Source organism: Micropterus salmoides, unplaced genomic scaffold, assembly GCF_014851395.1.
Source record: "Micropterus salmoides isolate LMB-PRFRI ecotype aquatic unplaced genomic scaffold, ASM1485139v1 Ms_hic_scaffold_3, whole genome shotgun sequence".
NCBI lineage: Eukaryota > Metazoa > Chordata > Actinopteri > Centrarchiformes > Centrarchidae > Micropterus > Micropterus salmoides.
Window position 1 is genome coordinate 8404208 of NW_024042261.1, and position 16968 is coordinate 8421175.

The 16968-nt window shown below is 40.8% G+C and overlaps 1 protein-coding gene across 10 annotated transcripts in view; it reads left to right on the forward strand.

The window, feature by feature from the left end:
- LOC119882654 (alpha-2-macroglobulin-like) overlaps positions 1-16968 on the forward strand; it is a 237305-nt gene that overhangs the window by 209329 nt on the left and 11008 nt on the right. For 8 of the 10 annotated variants that reach the window (XM_038692803.1, XM_038692806.1, XM_038692800.1 and 5 more), the window contains 8 exons: positions 6862-6988; positions 7156-7277; positions 7385-7436; positions 7638-7721; positions 12591-12767; positions 13281-13356; positions 13766-13922; positions 15671-15745. In XM_038692803.1, coding sequence (XP_038548731.1) covers positions 6862-6988; positions 7156-7277; positions 7385-7436; positions 7638-7721; positions 12591-12767; positions 13281-13356; positions 13766-13922; positions 15671-15745 — 870 coding nt within the window. The remainder of the gene's footprint in view (positions 1-6861; positions 6989-7155; positions 7278-7384; positions 7437-7637; positions 7722-12590; positions 12768-13280; positions 13357-13765; positions 13923-15670; positions 15746-16968) is intronic. The other 2 variants (XM_038692802.1, XM_038692808.1) reach the window with 1 other exon arrangement.

A 16968-nucleotide genomic window follows, 5' to 3' on the forward strand; every position in this document is an offset into this window, starting at 1 on the left:
TTTTACACTAACATAGCTAGCTACTAAGTTGGCGCTTCTGGTCCAGACTCTCATACAGACGCGCCCAGGGTGCTCATACGAATGCTTTTCCATCAAATAACTACGCTTTTTCAGCCTTTCTGAAAAGGTTGGTATTTGACTCCCTGAGATAAGAACAAACAACAACACACAAGTAATCATGGACAGGCACATTTCTGGTAACCTTTTGCGCATGTGCAGAGGGGTCGGGCAGCCAGTACAGATTGGGCACTGATAAGCTCTTCAGAAACCAGCGGGTGACGTCACAGACACTACGTCCATTTTTATGTCTATGATTTAAATGAATGTCTGGTTGGTTTCTTTGTTAACTGTTTTAAATCCAGATTCAGTCATTTTTTAGGCTGAATGTAGTGGCAGGTAGCTGAGGTGTGGACCCAAATGCAGACCAAAAGGCGAAGAGGTTGCAGTTATTAATTAATTAAACACAAAACTGAACAAAACAGGCTTATGTGAAGCACAAGACAAAGACCAAAACTAAAGTAATTCAACAAGCAAAAGAATCCAGACCACAGGGAGAGTAATCCAAGGGACGGAACAGGCAAGAACACTCAACATACGACATGAACAGAACTGAACTACGGGTTTAAATGCACAGGCAAACAAGCAGAGAGGGAGTGCACAGGTGAATGAGCAGCTAATTGGGCACAGCAGACACACAGTGAAACGAGACAGAGTGAAACAGCAAGGTGACCAGGCAGGAAACATAACAAATACATAACAGAATGAAGAGAAACCAAAATGACTACAAACACTAGCAGACACAGATCCATAACCAAAAGTACAAAAACAAAGGCACAGGTAAGAAACTAATAATCAAGACAAAAATACACTAAACAGGAGCAAAGCTAGACAAGAACACCAGGAACAGAAGATTACAAAATAAAACAGGAAGTAAAGTATAGGGGAACACACAAGGACAGATCTACCAAAGTAAAACACAAACATAAAAAGACTGCAAAAATCAGGGCATGGACAGAGACAGGACTACACTAAACCATGGAGACACAAGACTAAGGACTAAGACACAGACCAAAATAATAAAACACAGAAGTACACAGACCAGGAACAAACACTAAGCATGAACTAAAGCATAAGACTAAGAACTAAGGCAAAGAACTAAAACGCAGGACCAAGAACTAAGATAAAAGACAAGGCATAAACAACTAAAGACAAGGAACGAGAGAAACAGAGGCAAATAGAAAAACACATGAAACAATGGCAAAACCAGAAACACCCAAGGAAAAATACAACTCAAACATAAACCAAAGCTACACTTACAACATATATAGATGTATTATTTGTTGTTCATTTCATTTGGATTTGCAGCCTAGTTATCATCTTCATCATTCACACTCAGCCCAGAGTTAAACCTGCATGCCCTTCTGTTCTAACCTGGTTCTAACACTGCTGTCAGCTTCTTAGCAAATCTGACCACAAACTCACATCAGAAATGTCCTAATGTATGCCATCTGGCCAAAAGAATGATTTACCACTGTGCTACATATACTGTGGGAATCTTCATTCTCCATACACATTCCAGTGTGTATAATATACACCACTCCCATTGTGTCATGCAAGTAAAGAGAATCCTTACAAGCCTTAAACATTTGTTTAACATATATAGCACATACATACTTTCAATTGCATTAAATGTACATCTATGGCTGCAGAACATTGACTGTGAAGCCATAAGGTAAGAACATTTTACGAGGTCCTCAAGTCCGGCAGGTTTGTAGAAAGTCCAAAAACATACTTAAATTATTTAAAGAACAGGCTTTCAATGCTGAGAATGTCCAAGTCTTCTTGGGACGTCAGTCAGGTGTCTGAGGCCATATTTAAAATGTTCTGGCTCATATTGTATATAACATTGTATATAACAATATGCTAACAAACAGAAACAAAAAACAAAGCTAGAATGCAAATAAGACTACTTTGGATTTTTAGTTGAACTTTGACCTTCCACCAAACCCATCATTCAATAATTCACCATTGTGATTGGCTTCCTAATGTCATCCTCTATACTTGCATAAATTGGGTAACATTTTACCCTCCTTTAATTGTTGATAAACAGTTATAAAATGTTCTAACAACATTCAGGCCTTCGCAGGGGAAAAACTGTCAGGATTAAGCTGTTAAAGGCCTACTATGTTTTATGCAAGCAGCTCCTCCCTCTATGAGTAAAACTAAATTGGTATTTCTGTGTGTATATATTATTCAAAAAACACACAGATGAGGAAAACCTTGAAAAAGTTAAAGCTAACTGTGAAGAAAAGCTGCCAGCCATAAGACCTGTTGGGCAAGTACAGTATGCCTGCACATACGAAGTCAGCACTGTGGCCCTGATTGATGATCAGGGCAACACTGGGTGGTCAGCATTTGCAATAACAGGGGTGTAATGTGTGGCCAATGCTTTGAGGGACACTAAAATTAAGGAGGCCGCATGCCAAGGTAGTCTTTTTATTGTTTGAAATGAAAAGATTTAAGCATGCTGTTGTACAAAATCAGCCAGAACATTTTAAATATTGCCTCACAGACCTGACCGACATCCTGAGAAGACATTCTTAGCGTTAACAGCCTCTTCTATTATGTTCTTTTATAATTTAATTATGTTTTGGATTTTCTACAGGCCTGCTGCTCTTGAGAACCCAGTAAAATGTTCTTACCTTATGGCTTCATTGTCAGTGTTCTGCAGCCATAGCTCATACATTTATGTTAATTCTTAATATTATGGCCTTTTTATTGCCATTGGAAATATGCCATACAGTGGTGCTTGAAGTTTCTGAACCTTAGAATTTTCTTCACAAATACAACTCACTCAAAGTAGATCAAAAAAACCAAGTTCAACAAATAAGACAAAAATATTGTCCTTGGTCATTTTTCTTTGAGGAAAATTATGCAAAACTGTATATCTGAGTGGCAAAAGCCTGTGAACCTTTGCTTTTAGGATCTGATGTGAAACCCCTGCGTAGCAATAACTCCAAAAACTGTTGAATAGTCCTGCTCATTTACTTGGAGGAATCTTAGCCCATTCCTCTTTACAGAACAGCTTCAATTCTTGGATGTTGGCGGATTTCCTCACATGAACTGCTCGCTTCCTCATCCTTCCACAACATTTTGATCATTTTAAGGTCAGGACTTTTACTTGCCTGTTCCAAAACATTCTCTTTATTCTTCTTTTACCCTTCTTTGAAATAACGACTTGTGTGACCTATGTTCTCTTATTCAGGTCACAGAAAGATGTACTGACATTTTCCTTTAGATTTTGCTGTTAAAATTCAGAATTCATTGTTCCATCAACAAACCTTGGGTTCCTCTGTGACCTCACGGACTATTACACATCTTGCTCTTGGGATGATCTTTGTTTATGGAGGGTAGCAGTGGTCTTCACTTTTCTCCATTTGTACACAGTTTGTCTGACTGTGGATTGGTGGAGTCCAAACACTTTAGAGATAGTTTTGTAACCTTTTCCAGTCTGTTGAGCATCAACAACTCTTTTTCTGAGATCCTAAAAGCTCAAGTTCACATACTAAGTATAATCTTTTTTTCTTCTCTACTCTGTGTGACAATCTGAGTATGTTTTAGGTCATATTTGTGCAGAAATATAGAAAATTCTAAAGGGTTAAAAAACTTTTCGAGCACATTTGTCTTATATGTTGAATACATGTTTCAGATGTGTGACATAATGGGAGTGTTATATATTATCCACACTAGAGTGTATAACTGCATTTCATTTTACAATTCTGTTTTAATATGATGATTCAGTTTACCTTTTACCTTTAAATTGAGAAGAAAGATGTGAAACATCTCAGAATTGTGAGAGTAGCTGTGCTCTCCATGTTTTAGTCTAGACCAGACAGACTTTGGTCACCTATTTTTTCTTATTTAAGTCAAGTGGTAAAGGCTGCAATCACTTTTTGGCAAGTGGAAAACTACTTGTTATTGGGTGCGTTGGCCGCATTGGCCCTGCATTGGTTATTGGTATTTCAACAGGTTGAAAACACTGGGTGAGCTATAATCCGCCATAAGTAAAATATAACGCTAGTGAGGTGTGAATAGTAGTGAGGTGGAATCAGTTTTTTGGCAAGGGTAGAACTGAATTGGCTATGTGGGCTGTATTGGCCATTTAAATGTATTGCAACTGGTAAATAGGACTGATTGAGCAATACTTGTTGGCAAGTGCAATACTACAAACTACATATTTCAGCTGGTAAAAAGGTGGATTGATTGGCACAGAGCAAGCAAAATTAATGTCATAAGGATAATTGCAAGAGAGACACTTCCTTTATTTTATTTATAGACTAACTCAGCCATGAATCATAGGCCTACCAAACACAAATGTCATCTGCAACAATAGGCAAATTTTATTGCTTATAATAACGTTTGTCAGGCCTGAAAACTGCAAACACTTCAACTGTGATTATTCCATTACATGAAACATTAATGTTTCACAAAGACATACCTTTGCTACCACAGACAAAGTAATGCTTATTTGCACGTTATGACTGTTTGAGATAAAAACAGCTATAGATGTACAGATACAGGGCGTTACAGCTTTAACATGTTGCGCGCGCTCCCGCAGAGGGCAATCCATTTTCGGCTGATGATTACTTTTCGGCCCGACACCTGTCATCTGTCCAGCGCGATTCTGAAAGGAGGGGCTGTTTCTTTCTTTCTTCATCAATATGTTTGATTTGAAATTTGGCTTTCTACGACACCACCCAATTCGACTAGACATGTCAAACTCTTAACACTTCATCCGACTGACGGCGCACACTGATCCAACAGTTGGTGTTGGTTGAAGTCGTCAGTGTTTGTCGTGGCAGTGTGCAAGCAACATTAGGCAAGTTTTGAGGGAGCGTGCAGTTGGCATGCTGACTGCAGGAATGTCAACCAGAGCTGTTGCCCGTGAATTGAGTGTTCATTTCTCTACCATAAGCCGTCTCCAATGGCATTTCAGAGAATTTGGCAGAACATCCAACCGGCCTCACAACTGCAGACACCATCTGAACCAAATAAGTTTATCTTGGTCTCATCAGACCACAGGACGTGGTTCCAGTAAACCATGTCCTTAGTCTGCTTGTCTTCAGCAAACTGTTCAGCAAACTGCAGGCTTTCTTGTGCATCATCTTTAGAAGAGGCTTCCTTCTTGGATGATAGCCATGCAGACCAATTTGATGCAGTGTGCGGCGTATGGTCTGAGCACTGACAGGCTGACCCCCCACACCTTCAACCTCTGCAGCAATGCTGGCAACACTCATACATCTATTTCCCAAAGACAACCACTGGATATAACGCTGAGCATGTGCACTCAACTTCTTTGGTTGACAATGGTGAGGCCTGTTCTGAGTGGAACCTGTCCTGTTGAACCGCTGTATGGTCTTGGCCACCGTGCTGCAGTTCAGTTTCAGGGTCTTGGCAATCTTCTTATAGCCTAGGCCATCTTCATGTAGAGCAACCTTTCTTTTTTTCAGGTTCTCAGAGTTCTTTGCCGTGAGGTGCTTCCAGTGACCAGTATGAGGAAGTGTGAAAGCCAAATTTAACACACCTGCTCCCCATTCACACCTGAGACCTTGTAACACTAACGAGTCACATGACACCAGGGAGGGAAAATGACTAATTCGGCCCAATTTGGGCATTTTCACTTAGGGGTGTACTCACTTTTGTTATACTGTCTTGGGCATCCTGCGTGGTGTGGTAGACCCCAGCCTGTATTAATCTTGTACTGTGCCTGTTCTTGTGCCACCATGATTAGCGCTTCTGTGCTGTCCAAAGTCCAGCCTTTTCTTGCCACTGGTAGGATTTCTTGATATTAGCCACTTCTTCTATTTGTTGGTGGTATATGCTGTGCAGCGAAGGTCCATGAAGGTTGTTCCTCCTCATTGTCCTCACCCTCTGGTTTCTGCTGTCTTTACTATCATTTAGCCCTAGGTAGCCTTAGGTATTTTTCTGTGGCGGACTTCCTTGCTGCTTTTTCATGGTTTCTGTTAGCCTGCCGGACCCAGAGGTATTTGTAGCTGTCCTGAACATCTGCAATGTGGCCTTCTGGTTGTTCAACCCCCTCAGTTCTGATCGTTTTCCCTCTTTTTGATATCATCCGATCACACTTGTCCAGTCCGAACGACATTCCAATGTCGTTGCTGTAGATCCTTGTGTAGATCCTGGTACAAAATAAAGCTGATACAGCTTTATGTTGTCCGTGTATGGTTGTTCCACTTCGGAATCTGTGTCTGTAGCCAGTCTATGTGAAGATCTGGCTGGGGGGGTTCAGGCCTATGCAGAACAGCAGGCGGGATAGTGCATCGCCTTGGTGTATATCACTTGATGGTGACTTGTGCAATTGGCTTTGAGTTGGCTTCCAGAATTCCAGGTTGTTCTGCCTGTGTTTTGGGAGCTTGGGTAATAATTTTACCCACTCCCAAGGTGTAATCAATATGTTTGATTTGAAGGCACTTTACATAAAAGCATTGTTGAAACCTATAATTCATTACTCCAATCAATTATAGTCAATTATAGGCAGTTCAATCGCCGGCTCCTCCAGGCTGCATGTTGAAGTGTCCTTGGGCAAGATACTGAACCCCGAATTGCCCCTGGCGTCTGTTTCGCCAGTGTATGAATGTGTGTGAATGTTAGTTTCTGTTTGAGCACTTGAGCACAGGCTCAGTGTATAAAGTGTAAAAGCGATTTGAGTGGTTAGAAAGGTTATACAAGTACAGAGCATTTACAATCAAAAGCTGACATGCAAAAAAGCAACAAAAGCAAGATGTACCTTACAAAGGCCAAAATTCTTTAATTTTCCATAAATCTTTAATATATATTGAACAGGTCACTGTGACTCCAGCACCCTCTTTAGACTACACCCTCACTCCGCTCTCTGGTGACCAGTACACATCCTGTTTGTGTGGCAGTGAGCGCAAGACCCTCAGCTGGACCATGGCCCCCTCAGTCTTGGGTGAGGATCAAGCTTTTATCCACACTGGTGTCAAATGTTAAAGGGTTGCTGTCTTTCCTTTTCATCTCTATGAAATCAGTGAAATACACCTCAGTGACACTTTGACACACGACAGGATCTGAAGAAATTGTTACTCAAGTTTCACTCTGCTTGTTGATGTTTTTTAGGGGTTGTGAATGTGTCTGTGACGGCTGAGGCTGTGGCATCCCACACTTCATGTGACAATGAGATTGTGAGTGTTCCAGAGAGAGGACGTATCGACGTGGTCACACGATCTCTCATAGTAAAGGTTGGTACCTTAAAAACAAGATGACAAAGACAAGTTTATCCATTAACCATTATTTTTTGCATTTAATACAAGTTGGAAACTTTGGAAGTCATATTATTTCTTCTCAGGCTGAGGGAACTGAGATCACCAAGACCTACAACTTTCTGCTCTGCCCAAAAGGTCAGTATGTTTTACACCAGGCATGGCACGTCAAACGTTTACATAGAGAGCCAAATGCTATGTGTTAGGAGTCGAGTAGATAACAAAAATGTTATAGAGACGTTCACAACTCCCAGGTAGAAATTAGTTTCATTGTAATTATGTCAATTTGTTTCAGTACAGAGTTTCTCTCTGAAAGGTGTTTGTTCTGTCTGTACACAGGGGAAGCTGTGACAGAGGAAATAGACATCCAACTCCCCGAGAACATGATTGATGGATCTGCCCGTGCTTCACTTTCAGTCCTGGGTAAGATAATACATTTGTTTTAATCAGTGGTGTTTTCTCCCAGAGGCCAAGGGAAGCCAGGCTTCCCCTGTATTTATCATTTATGTATTTCAAGGTGCTTTCAGTGTCACTGATTAGCTCAGTTGGTAAGGTGCCGTACTTATAGTCTTAAGATTGTGAGTTTGATCCTCATGGAAGACCAATTTGTTTTAAAAATCTCTATATTCCTCCATATTCCTCTTCAACAAAGTTGTTATGAAGATGACTGATTCACATGCTCACAATTAAGCATTTGCTGGAGTGTGTGCGTCCCGGCCATTGGTCCACATTCATCAACCTATGGACTTTTCATTCCCCCATCATTCCCAGGCAGAGAAAATTCATCCGCTTCTCATTCAGGGGAATCCATTTAAGTACACATTTCCTGACGGCTATTTCAGAACCTTTGAAAAAGCCACCGGGAAATGTGTGTTTGGATTCCCCTGAATCTCTTCATAACAGTTTTGTTAAAGAGGATGATAAAAAAAACACACAAAAGAAGAATAAGAAACTTTGCTAAGAGCAGGAGTCAAACCTGCAATTCTTGGGATGCAAGTCCTGTGCTCTACTAACTGAGCTAACTACTGACTCAATGAGCTTCCACAAAATTATCATAAAGAAACGCACCTGCCGACCCCTGTATTAAGCTATGGTTCGTTATCTCGAGATCATGAGATAACTATCCCGTTATCATGGGAAAACTGTGATTAGTCAGGATGATGCCAAGGGAAGCCAGCCCCTGTCTGGCTTCACGCCAATCAAATCACAGCATGCAATCAACGTCATTCAGATGAAATAACGGGAGCTGTTAGCAACTTTAGCTGGTGCAGTTATGGAGGATGGAGATTTTGAGTTTTGAGTTATAAATAGTTTTACTAAACTACCACTACAGCAGCAGCTTAAGATCTGATGGAAGACCAATGCCAAAACTGGAGCTGCAACTGCAGAGGAAAAAGGAGTTCATGGTTTCTGTTAGCCTGCCGGACCCAGAGGTATTTGTAGCTGTCCTGAACATCTGCAATGTGGCCTTCTGGTTGTTCAACCCCCTCAGTTCTGATCGTTTTCCCTCTTTTTGATATCATCCGATCACACTTGTCCAGTCCGAACGACATTCCAATGTCGTTGCTGTAGATCCTTGTGTAGATCCTGGTACAAAATAAAGCTGATACAGCTTTATGTTGTCCGTGTATGGTTGTTCCACTTCGGAATCTGTGTCTGTAGCCAGTCTATGTGAAGATCTGGCTGGGGGGGTTCAGGCCTATGCAGAACAGCAGGCGGGATAGTGCATCGCCTTGGTGTATATCACTTGATGGTGACTTGTGCAATTGGCTTTGAGTTGGCTTCCAGAATTCCAGGTTGTTCTTAAGATCTGATGGAAGACCAATGCCAAAACTGGAGCTGCAACTGCAGAGGAAAAAGGAGTTTCGGACGTTCAATGAGGAAAACTATATCCATACAGAGTGGCTAGCTGGTAGCGCCAAACTTCGACTGACTCTGTTGTTGTGGAATAACTAAAAGCCAGTGCGAAATTCTATAACTTGGTAATTGACCACTTCGCCACCATGACAGACAGGAGAATGGCCTTCCTTTTCGAACAGGATGAGAGAAATGTTACCTCCTTCTCTCTCTGAACTTAACTGAACTGCAGCTATGTGTGCAATTTCTGATATGGTTATATTGTTTGTTTCGCTTGCCTGGATTTAGCTGCAAATGAATAGTCAGTTGAAGAAACCTTATTGTTTTTACTGCGGTCGTGTACGCATAGATAATGAGCACCACAGACAGCACCTGCCACAGTGCACTGGGCCAGGTTAGGCTACCTGAATAATTGTTTTTGCTCTGTTGGTCTGGTACTCTGTTGTTAGTCTTGAGTGATGTTGTGTTATGAACATTTGGTCAAGTATGTAGGCCTACTTGATACATGCACCACTGCCATTATGCACATGTCTTCATTGAGCTTGTGAATGCTTCTTTTATTCTTAACCGAATCCTATTTGTTCTGTGCACTATAAGCAGCGGGCTATGTATGCTATTTGGGGTGAGAGAGAGTGAGTGAGAGAGGGGGAGAGAGAGAGAGAGAGAGCGTACCTGTCAGTAAATGCAACTTTCAGCGTGTGTATTGATAACAGATTATACCCTGCACTGTAATAGCACAATACATTAGATAATTGCCCTCCAAAAAGGACAGCCCCTCTCAATTGGCAAATGTACCCCACCCCACGACACTGGTTTTAACTGACTGTTTTAAACATTTTGGCAAGTTAACAGGCTTTTCTCCATTAAACCATCGTAAGGGCATCAATAAAAAAAATGGATTTCTGTGGCTGGATTGTCCTTTTAAAGGTCACTTTTCACTTTGATGCCTTTGTTGTCAAACCATTGACAACAAACAGCTGAGCTCTCATGTCATACAAAGCAAATCTAAAGATCCCCTCCGTGTTTGAAGATGTAAAACGTGGCTTTTCAACAATAAAAGTGGTTAAAATCTTACATGTAATTAGATTATAGAATTAGATCTACCCTTATTGAAAAATCGAGAATCAATACATAAGTTATTATTTTTTAATTTAAATGTTTAACTGCTGGACACAAGATGTCTTCTACTTAACTGAAAATTTTATATTCTGAGGTTTATATTCTCATGCATCAGTTGCTGGAGTTACTGATCTAGGGATTATCTGATCTTGCTCTCTGAAACGGAAAACTCAGAGTTTCCCTCATCTCAGGCTTAACATACTCAGAATTTTCATAATCCTTCTTTCTGAAACGGGGCCCTGGTGGACTGGTGTGACACAAACAATCTAATCCTGAATGTCAACAAAACAAAAGAGATTGTTGTTGAGTTCAGGAAAAATCAGCCAAGTCACACTCCCCTCCTCATCAACAATGCCGCAATGAAGCGGGTTAGCAACATCAAATTCCTGGGGGTGCAGATCACAGTCACGTTGACCTGGTCCTTCCACACCTCTGCTCTTGTGAAGAGAGCACAGCAGCGCTGCACTTTCTACGTCGGATGAGAAGAGCAAACCTCCCCCCTCCCATCCTCATCACTTTCTACAGAGGGACAATAGAGAGCCTACTGACCAGCTGCATCTCTATCTGGTTTGGGGGCTGCAACACCTCAGACTTGAAATGTGTAGAGAGAGTTGAGGACAGCGGAGAGAATCATTGGGACAGCACTTACTTCCATTTATCCATTTTGTTCCATTCATTTTCCAATGCAGTTTAAACATGAACTTGTATTGTTAGAAATAGTACTTTGAACAAAGGTACAGCAAAATATATTAAAGTTTTGATCAATAAGAGTCAAATGTATAAAACTACGGAAAACATTTTTTAAATATCTGATTTATTATAAACTATAGAGGTCTACTAATGAACATTAAATAATGTATGTATTGTGGGGGCCAGTGAAACAAACTATAAAAAATACCAATATAGTAAAAAATAATAATAATAGCATATATCATCTCTTATGTCATTGCTATCATAATAATGATAAACAGGGCTCTCCTACATAGGCATATAATTGGTGTGAATGCTGTAAGCACTCACAACATATGTTCTTCTGACGTTTCGGAATTCTTTATTTTTCTTATTCCGCTCATTTTTTTGTAGTCTACCTAGTTCCACAGTTTTCAACGTAGAAACGTCATTCAAAGCTTAAAATATTCATCTCAATTAGGAATCGATTGCTATCATTCAGAATTTTGATAACCTTCATACTTTTAGAGATATTCAAAGTTTTCCAGGCATTTTTCCCCATTCAAGTGGACACTTTCCACATCTTTCATACATTTGTACTATTCAGCTGGGGGGAGCCGGTGCTGAGGGAGATGACCCTGGAGGTGTTTTTGCCAACCCGCACAGACTGGACTCTGTCTGTGAGGAAATCCAGCAGCCAGTTACACAGGGGGGTGTTGAGTCCAAGGGGGGCCAGTTTGCTCACCAGGTGCTGGGGGATGATTGTGTTGAGCTGAAGTCCAGAATCAGTATCCGCACGTAGGTATTGTTCTTCTCCAGGTGTTCCAGGCTCAGGTGGAGTGTGTTCATGACGGCGTCTCCTCCACACTCTGCATCCTCACTGTATTTGCAGCCTGTTTTCTAAATGCATGCGTTGTTAAACTGATTGCACAACACAGTCTCACTCCCTACTCGTCAAATGTCTGACGCATGGTCAAGGCCCTTTGTCGTTGCTTTTTAAAGACTTGGGTAGCCCTTTTGCATCAATTATTGACGTTTAGGGATCCACAGTCAAGTTAGCAACGCTTAGCAACAATAAATATGCAATATCCGGTTACACTTTCAAGATAAAACGTAACGTTTCGATACATTGCCATGTTGAAACGCGCATAATTAAAGTCGTGAAACGTTGCAGTTTCGTTAGGTTTAGGCACAGAAAGTACTTGGTTGGGTTTAGGCAACAAAACTACTTGGTTAAGGTTAGGAAAAGATCATGGTTTGGGTTAAAATAGCTATGTATGTCAATTAAGACTTAAGTTAACTAACGTTAATGTCAATTTACCTCACTCGCCTAAATAAAAACATTTAATGTTTTGTTTCGCCCGGGACACAAACCCTGTTCTCCTGCTTCAAGGTCCGGGTTCTGGCCCTCTATCCACCCCAATCACCTCCTTACTTCGTCTTTTCTCTTAAATATCATACTTGCCTTTACCATCAAAAACTGACACAACAGGGCTTCCCTCAATACGTCGAACTATGACGTCAAAGGGATCCCTAGTGCGTCACAAACTGACGATTATGGCTCTTGACCAAGCGTCCATATGTGACGACTTGGGAGTGAGAACGAGTTGGATTGCAGGGTCTTAGTGAGTCAGTGTTCTTGAGCAGGTGACATTCTGGGCCGAGCCCTGAAGAACCTGGATGGGCTGCTGAAGATGCCGTATGGATGTGGAGAGCAGAACATGGCGCTCCTGGCCCCCAACATTTACATCCTCCAGTACCTGGAAAACACACAGCAGCTGACCGCAGCCATCAAGGAGAAGGCTACCAACTTCCTGACCAGTGGTGAGTCTCTGCTAACTTTATATTACAGAATAAAAGGAACATTTAAGATCTTAAAATATGCTACATCTACCATCTGTAACAGTCTGTGACTGTGAATTTTGAACAAAGTTCACAGTCCCAAAAAATAAACAAGTTCATGTTTTTGTCTTTTGTGAAACGCTGTTAGTTTGATTTGGGTGGAGGAACTTGGCGGCTGTTCGCTCGTCTTACACTTGAATGCACTCTTTTAGCACGTTTATGCACAACACTGCGCCCCTGAGCTTGGTTACATGTTTTTCCTTTTTCTCTCCCCTCATTCAAACTTACATAGACATTAAGAACAAATTTACTTCTGATAATAAACTGTGTTTCTCAAATATAAATTAATAAATAGATTTTCTTTGTCTTTCCATTTCAACTGACATACATACCCATTATAAACAAATTTACCTCCGATAATAAACTTGTCAAAAATCCTTTAAAATCTGAGTGTGTCCTTAATGCCCTAATAAACGTGTTTCTCTTGTTTTACAGGCTACCAGAGACAGCTGAACTACAAACATGGTGACGGTGCTTACAGCACATTTGGATCAGGACCGGGGAACACTTGGTGAGCACATCACTGATTAATCATCCATGAAGAATAATTGTATGTACACGGTGGGCACCAGTAACAAACTGATGCATTTTAATTTGCAAATAGAAACATACCTATCAAACAAATACACAACATATTACTACTACATCATGCTTCAGAAAGAAAGAAAGTTTGTTTGTTAGGTTTTGGCAGGAAGTTAGCTCTATGCTGAGTACTGCAAACATTTTCATGTTATCGAAAATGTGATTTCTTCACAGTAGGACCACCAGTGTGCAATGTGAACACACACAAGCATATGCCTAAGTATTTCTAATTAATGTATTAATTAGGTTAGCTAATGACCTGAAGCATACACAGATCAAGTGCTTCCTCTTCACTTCATTGTATCAGTTATTGTTTGACCTTGTTTTAATATCCTCAGGCTGACTGCTTTTGTGCTGAGATCTTTTGCCAAAGCACAGTCTTTCATCTACATTGACCCAACAAAGCTTGCTGAGTCTAAGTCTTGGCTGGATGATAAACAACGAGAAAATGGCTGTTTCCAGCAGCTGGGAAAACTCTTCAACAACAGAATGAAGGTCAGTCTCTGTAGAGATTGTATGAAAATGGCTGATAACTGAAAGTGAAGAAGGTTAGACATTAATTTTCACTGCACCATCAGCACCCCTTTTATTCATCCCTCAGTCATAACTAATGCCAGCCTGGGACCCATCAAGGTTATTATGGTTAACGAAGATGAGCAAAATAACGTAACGACTGTCAATCTCACAGTCGAAACTTCGCAACTACAAAAGGATCATGCCATTTTGGCGATAGGGGGGCTCAATGTCTGATTTTACATAGAACTACCAGTTAATATACAGCCTATTACAATATACATTTCAACGTTTAATGCAGTAAATAAACATGTAAAAAGAATACAACTTTTAATAAATGTTTTTAAAGTGTGTAAATAAATCCAAAATTGTAACCCTAACCCTGGGTCGGTGACCGGTGAACGGCAGGCGAGAGAGAGAGAGAGAGAGAGAGAGAGAGAGAGAGAGAGAGAGAGAGCAAAAATGGTCAACAATAAGCCTCAGTTTAGCTTCGGCTCGCAATCCCCATGCACAAAAACACACATGATTCGACTATCAGTCGACTATAGGCAGGACTTAACGATTCTGATTAGACTATGTAAATGCGTAGTCGGGGACAGCCCTAAAGCCCACATTTCGAGTGGATATGAAGCCGGTGGAACTGACGTTGCGGGGAAGTTGGTCTGACCGGACCTCTGGGCCAGACCGCAGTTGAGTTCAGGGGTGTGCGCGGTGATTAACCGATAGGCACCTGTTGGTGAAATGCGGGTGTGTTATGCTTTTGTCCTCCGTGTGAAGAGCTGGCATGCTGCCAGGGCGGCGACCGCTGTTACGAAGAGAGCTGCATGTAACGTTAGAGGGAGGCTAACTTAGTCAGGGAGAACCAGGTGGGGATTGGCTGCGTAGTTGGTGGGATTTGAACATGTTTTCTATTATCTTTTATACATACATGTGTACAAAATGAGCTTGTCTCTAGTACATTGACTGTGAGCTCCCCTTGCGCTGGGCTGACGTGCCTGCTGGTCATTATTGCATGTCAGCTAGTGTGTGTTTTATGGGCTCATTGAAATCTCTGCCAGCCTGTCTCTTTGTGCTTCACTTTGTATCGATTTTTTGATTAATAAAGTTTTAGATTTTAATATAACTGCTTTCCAGTCATACTTGCCTTCAGGGTGCTAGGGACCTGTTGTTTGTGGCTCCAAGGGGGCCTCCACTATCTTCCAATTTCTTAGCTGTCACATCAATTGTATTTCACCTCCATTTATTGTATTTCACCTGTTTAACCATGAATGATAGAGCTAGAGACTGATGTAATGAATTTCTTGGGACCGCTGGGTAGTATGATTAGTGTAGTTTAGCTCTTAGGGTTTTCTGTATGTAGGTCTGAAATTATACTGTAGATTGCGTGTGCTTCATTTATTTGTAGTATTTATTTAGACAAAGTGTTAGTACTTCAAATATTTATATATATTTGCTTAGTGTTTGTACAAGCTACAGATAGCTTAAAAAAATGGTGTCCCATTTCACAAATCTGCATTATTTCTAATGACTGTACTTGTATGGAGTGTATGAACTGGACTGAACTAAACTGAACTGAGCTTGGCATCGTGCAGCCACAAGACTAAAACTAACACTAAAACTAATAAAAACTAAAACTAACCATTTTCAAAAAATAAACTAAACTAACAAACCCACGTTAAAAACTAATTCTTAAATGATTGTAACGTCTGCATGATGCTTCCTCTCTACAGGGTGGTGTGTCTGATGAAGTGACTCTCAGTGCTTACATCACTGCTGCCTACTTGGAGATGAATGTGTCCCTAAATGTGAGTAGACTCCTTGCAGTACAAAAATCTTATGCCGTATTAACTGTAAACTGGAAAGGATATCCTTTACAAGACACACACCAACACACATACACAGACAATAAGGAAGAAGAGGTTTTTATACATTTAACTGGCTTTTGTAAATAAATGTACATGTACTTTATATCACAGTGTTTTTCCAACCATTACTATCTAAGTAGGAGGTTCAAAATTCATTCATTTACTATCATCATTGGGGGCATTGGTCAGAATGCATAGAAGTAAGCCAGAAAACTTGTAATATCCTCTGAACAACGTTTTATTTCGTCCAATTTAAAGGTTGCATTTGTCAACATAATCAGGGAAAAAAGACACACGTAAGTTAGAAACGAACACGTAAGAAACCATACATAAGTTTAGAAACTAAACTCACATGTCCATCTCAAGGAAATAAGGAAAGAAACATCTAAGCTAAGTTTTTCATAAACATGGACATACACACTAAAAACTCCTGGGTTATTTCTTCAACCCATTTTCTGGGTGTCATAACCCGGCTCAAAGGCCATGACAAATGCGGAGAGGACACGGGGGATTGCCAAAAGTAAACATATTTATTGTAACAACTTATACAACTAAACTAATAATCAACGATGTAGAGTGTGTTAGTCCGTGAAATCAGTGGTGTAGATGTGGATGAGTGACAAGTATGGAGCTTGGGTGTTGAGGAGTCGTAACAAACATAGTGTAGAAAAACAAAGGAGTGCTGCTGCTGCTGCTGGCAGGAGTTGGACCAGATCAGAGAGAGCGCGAGAGCAAAAGGGCCGGAGTATTTATCCTCCCACAGCGTCTGGCCCAGGTGCTCCCATTCTGGTTTACGGGCGCTGATACCTTCAGGAGAACAGTAAACTGCCCAACACCACACAGTTAAACATCCAACTAGGCAGGGCTGTCACACTGGGTTAGTTGTGTTGGGTTAAAATTATGGTTTATTTTTTCAGAGAGTAACCATTTTCTGGTTATGTAATATTTTGACCCAATTCCAGGGTTGCTTGGGTTTCTGGGGTATTTTTCAAAGAGTAATCCATGTGCTGGATTATAGGGTTGGCTTTCTCTCTCTCAAATTCAAATTTGCTTTATTGGCATGAATGTATAGCAACCACCCCGCAATTTTCTCAAAACAGTTGTTTGAAATAATCGTCGCTTGGCGCTCGATCTGTTTTGGCCTGTGCTTCTTCGGTGCAACT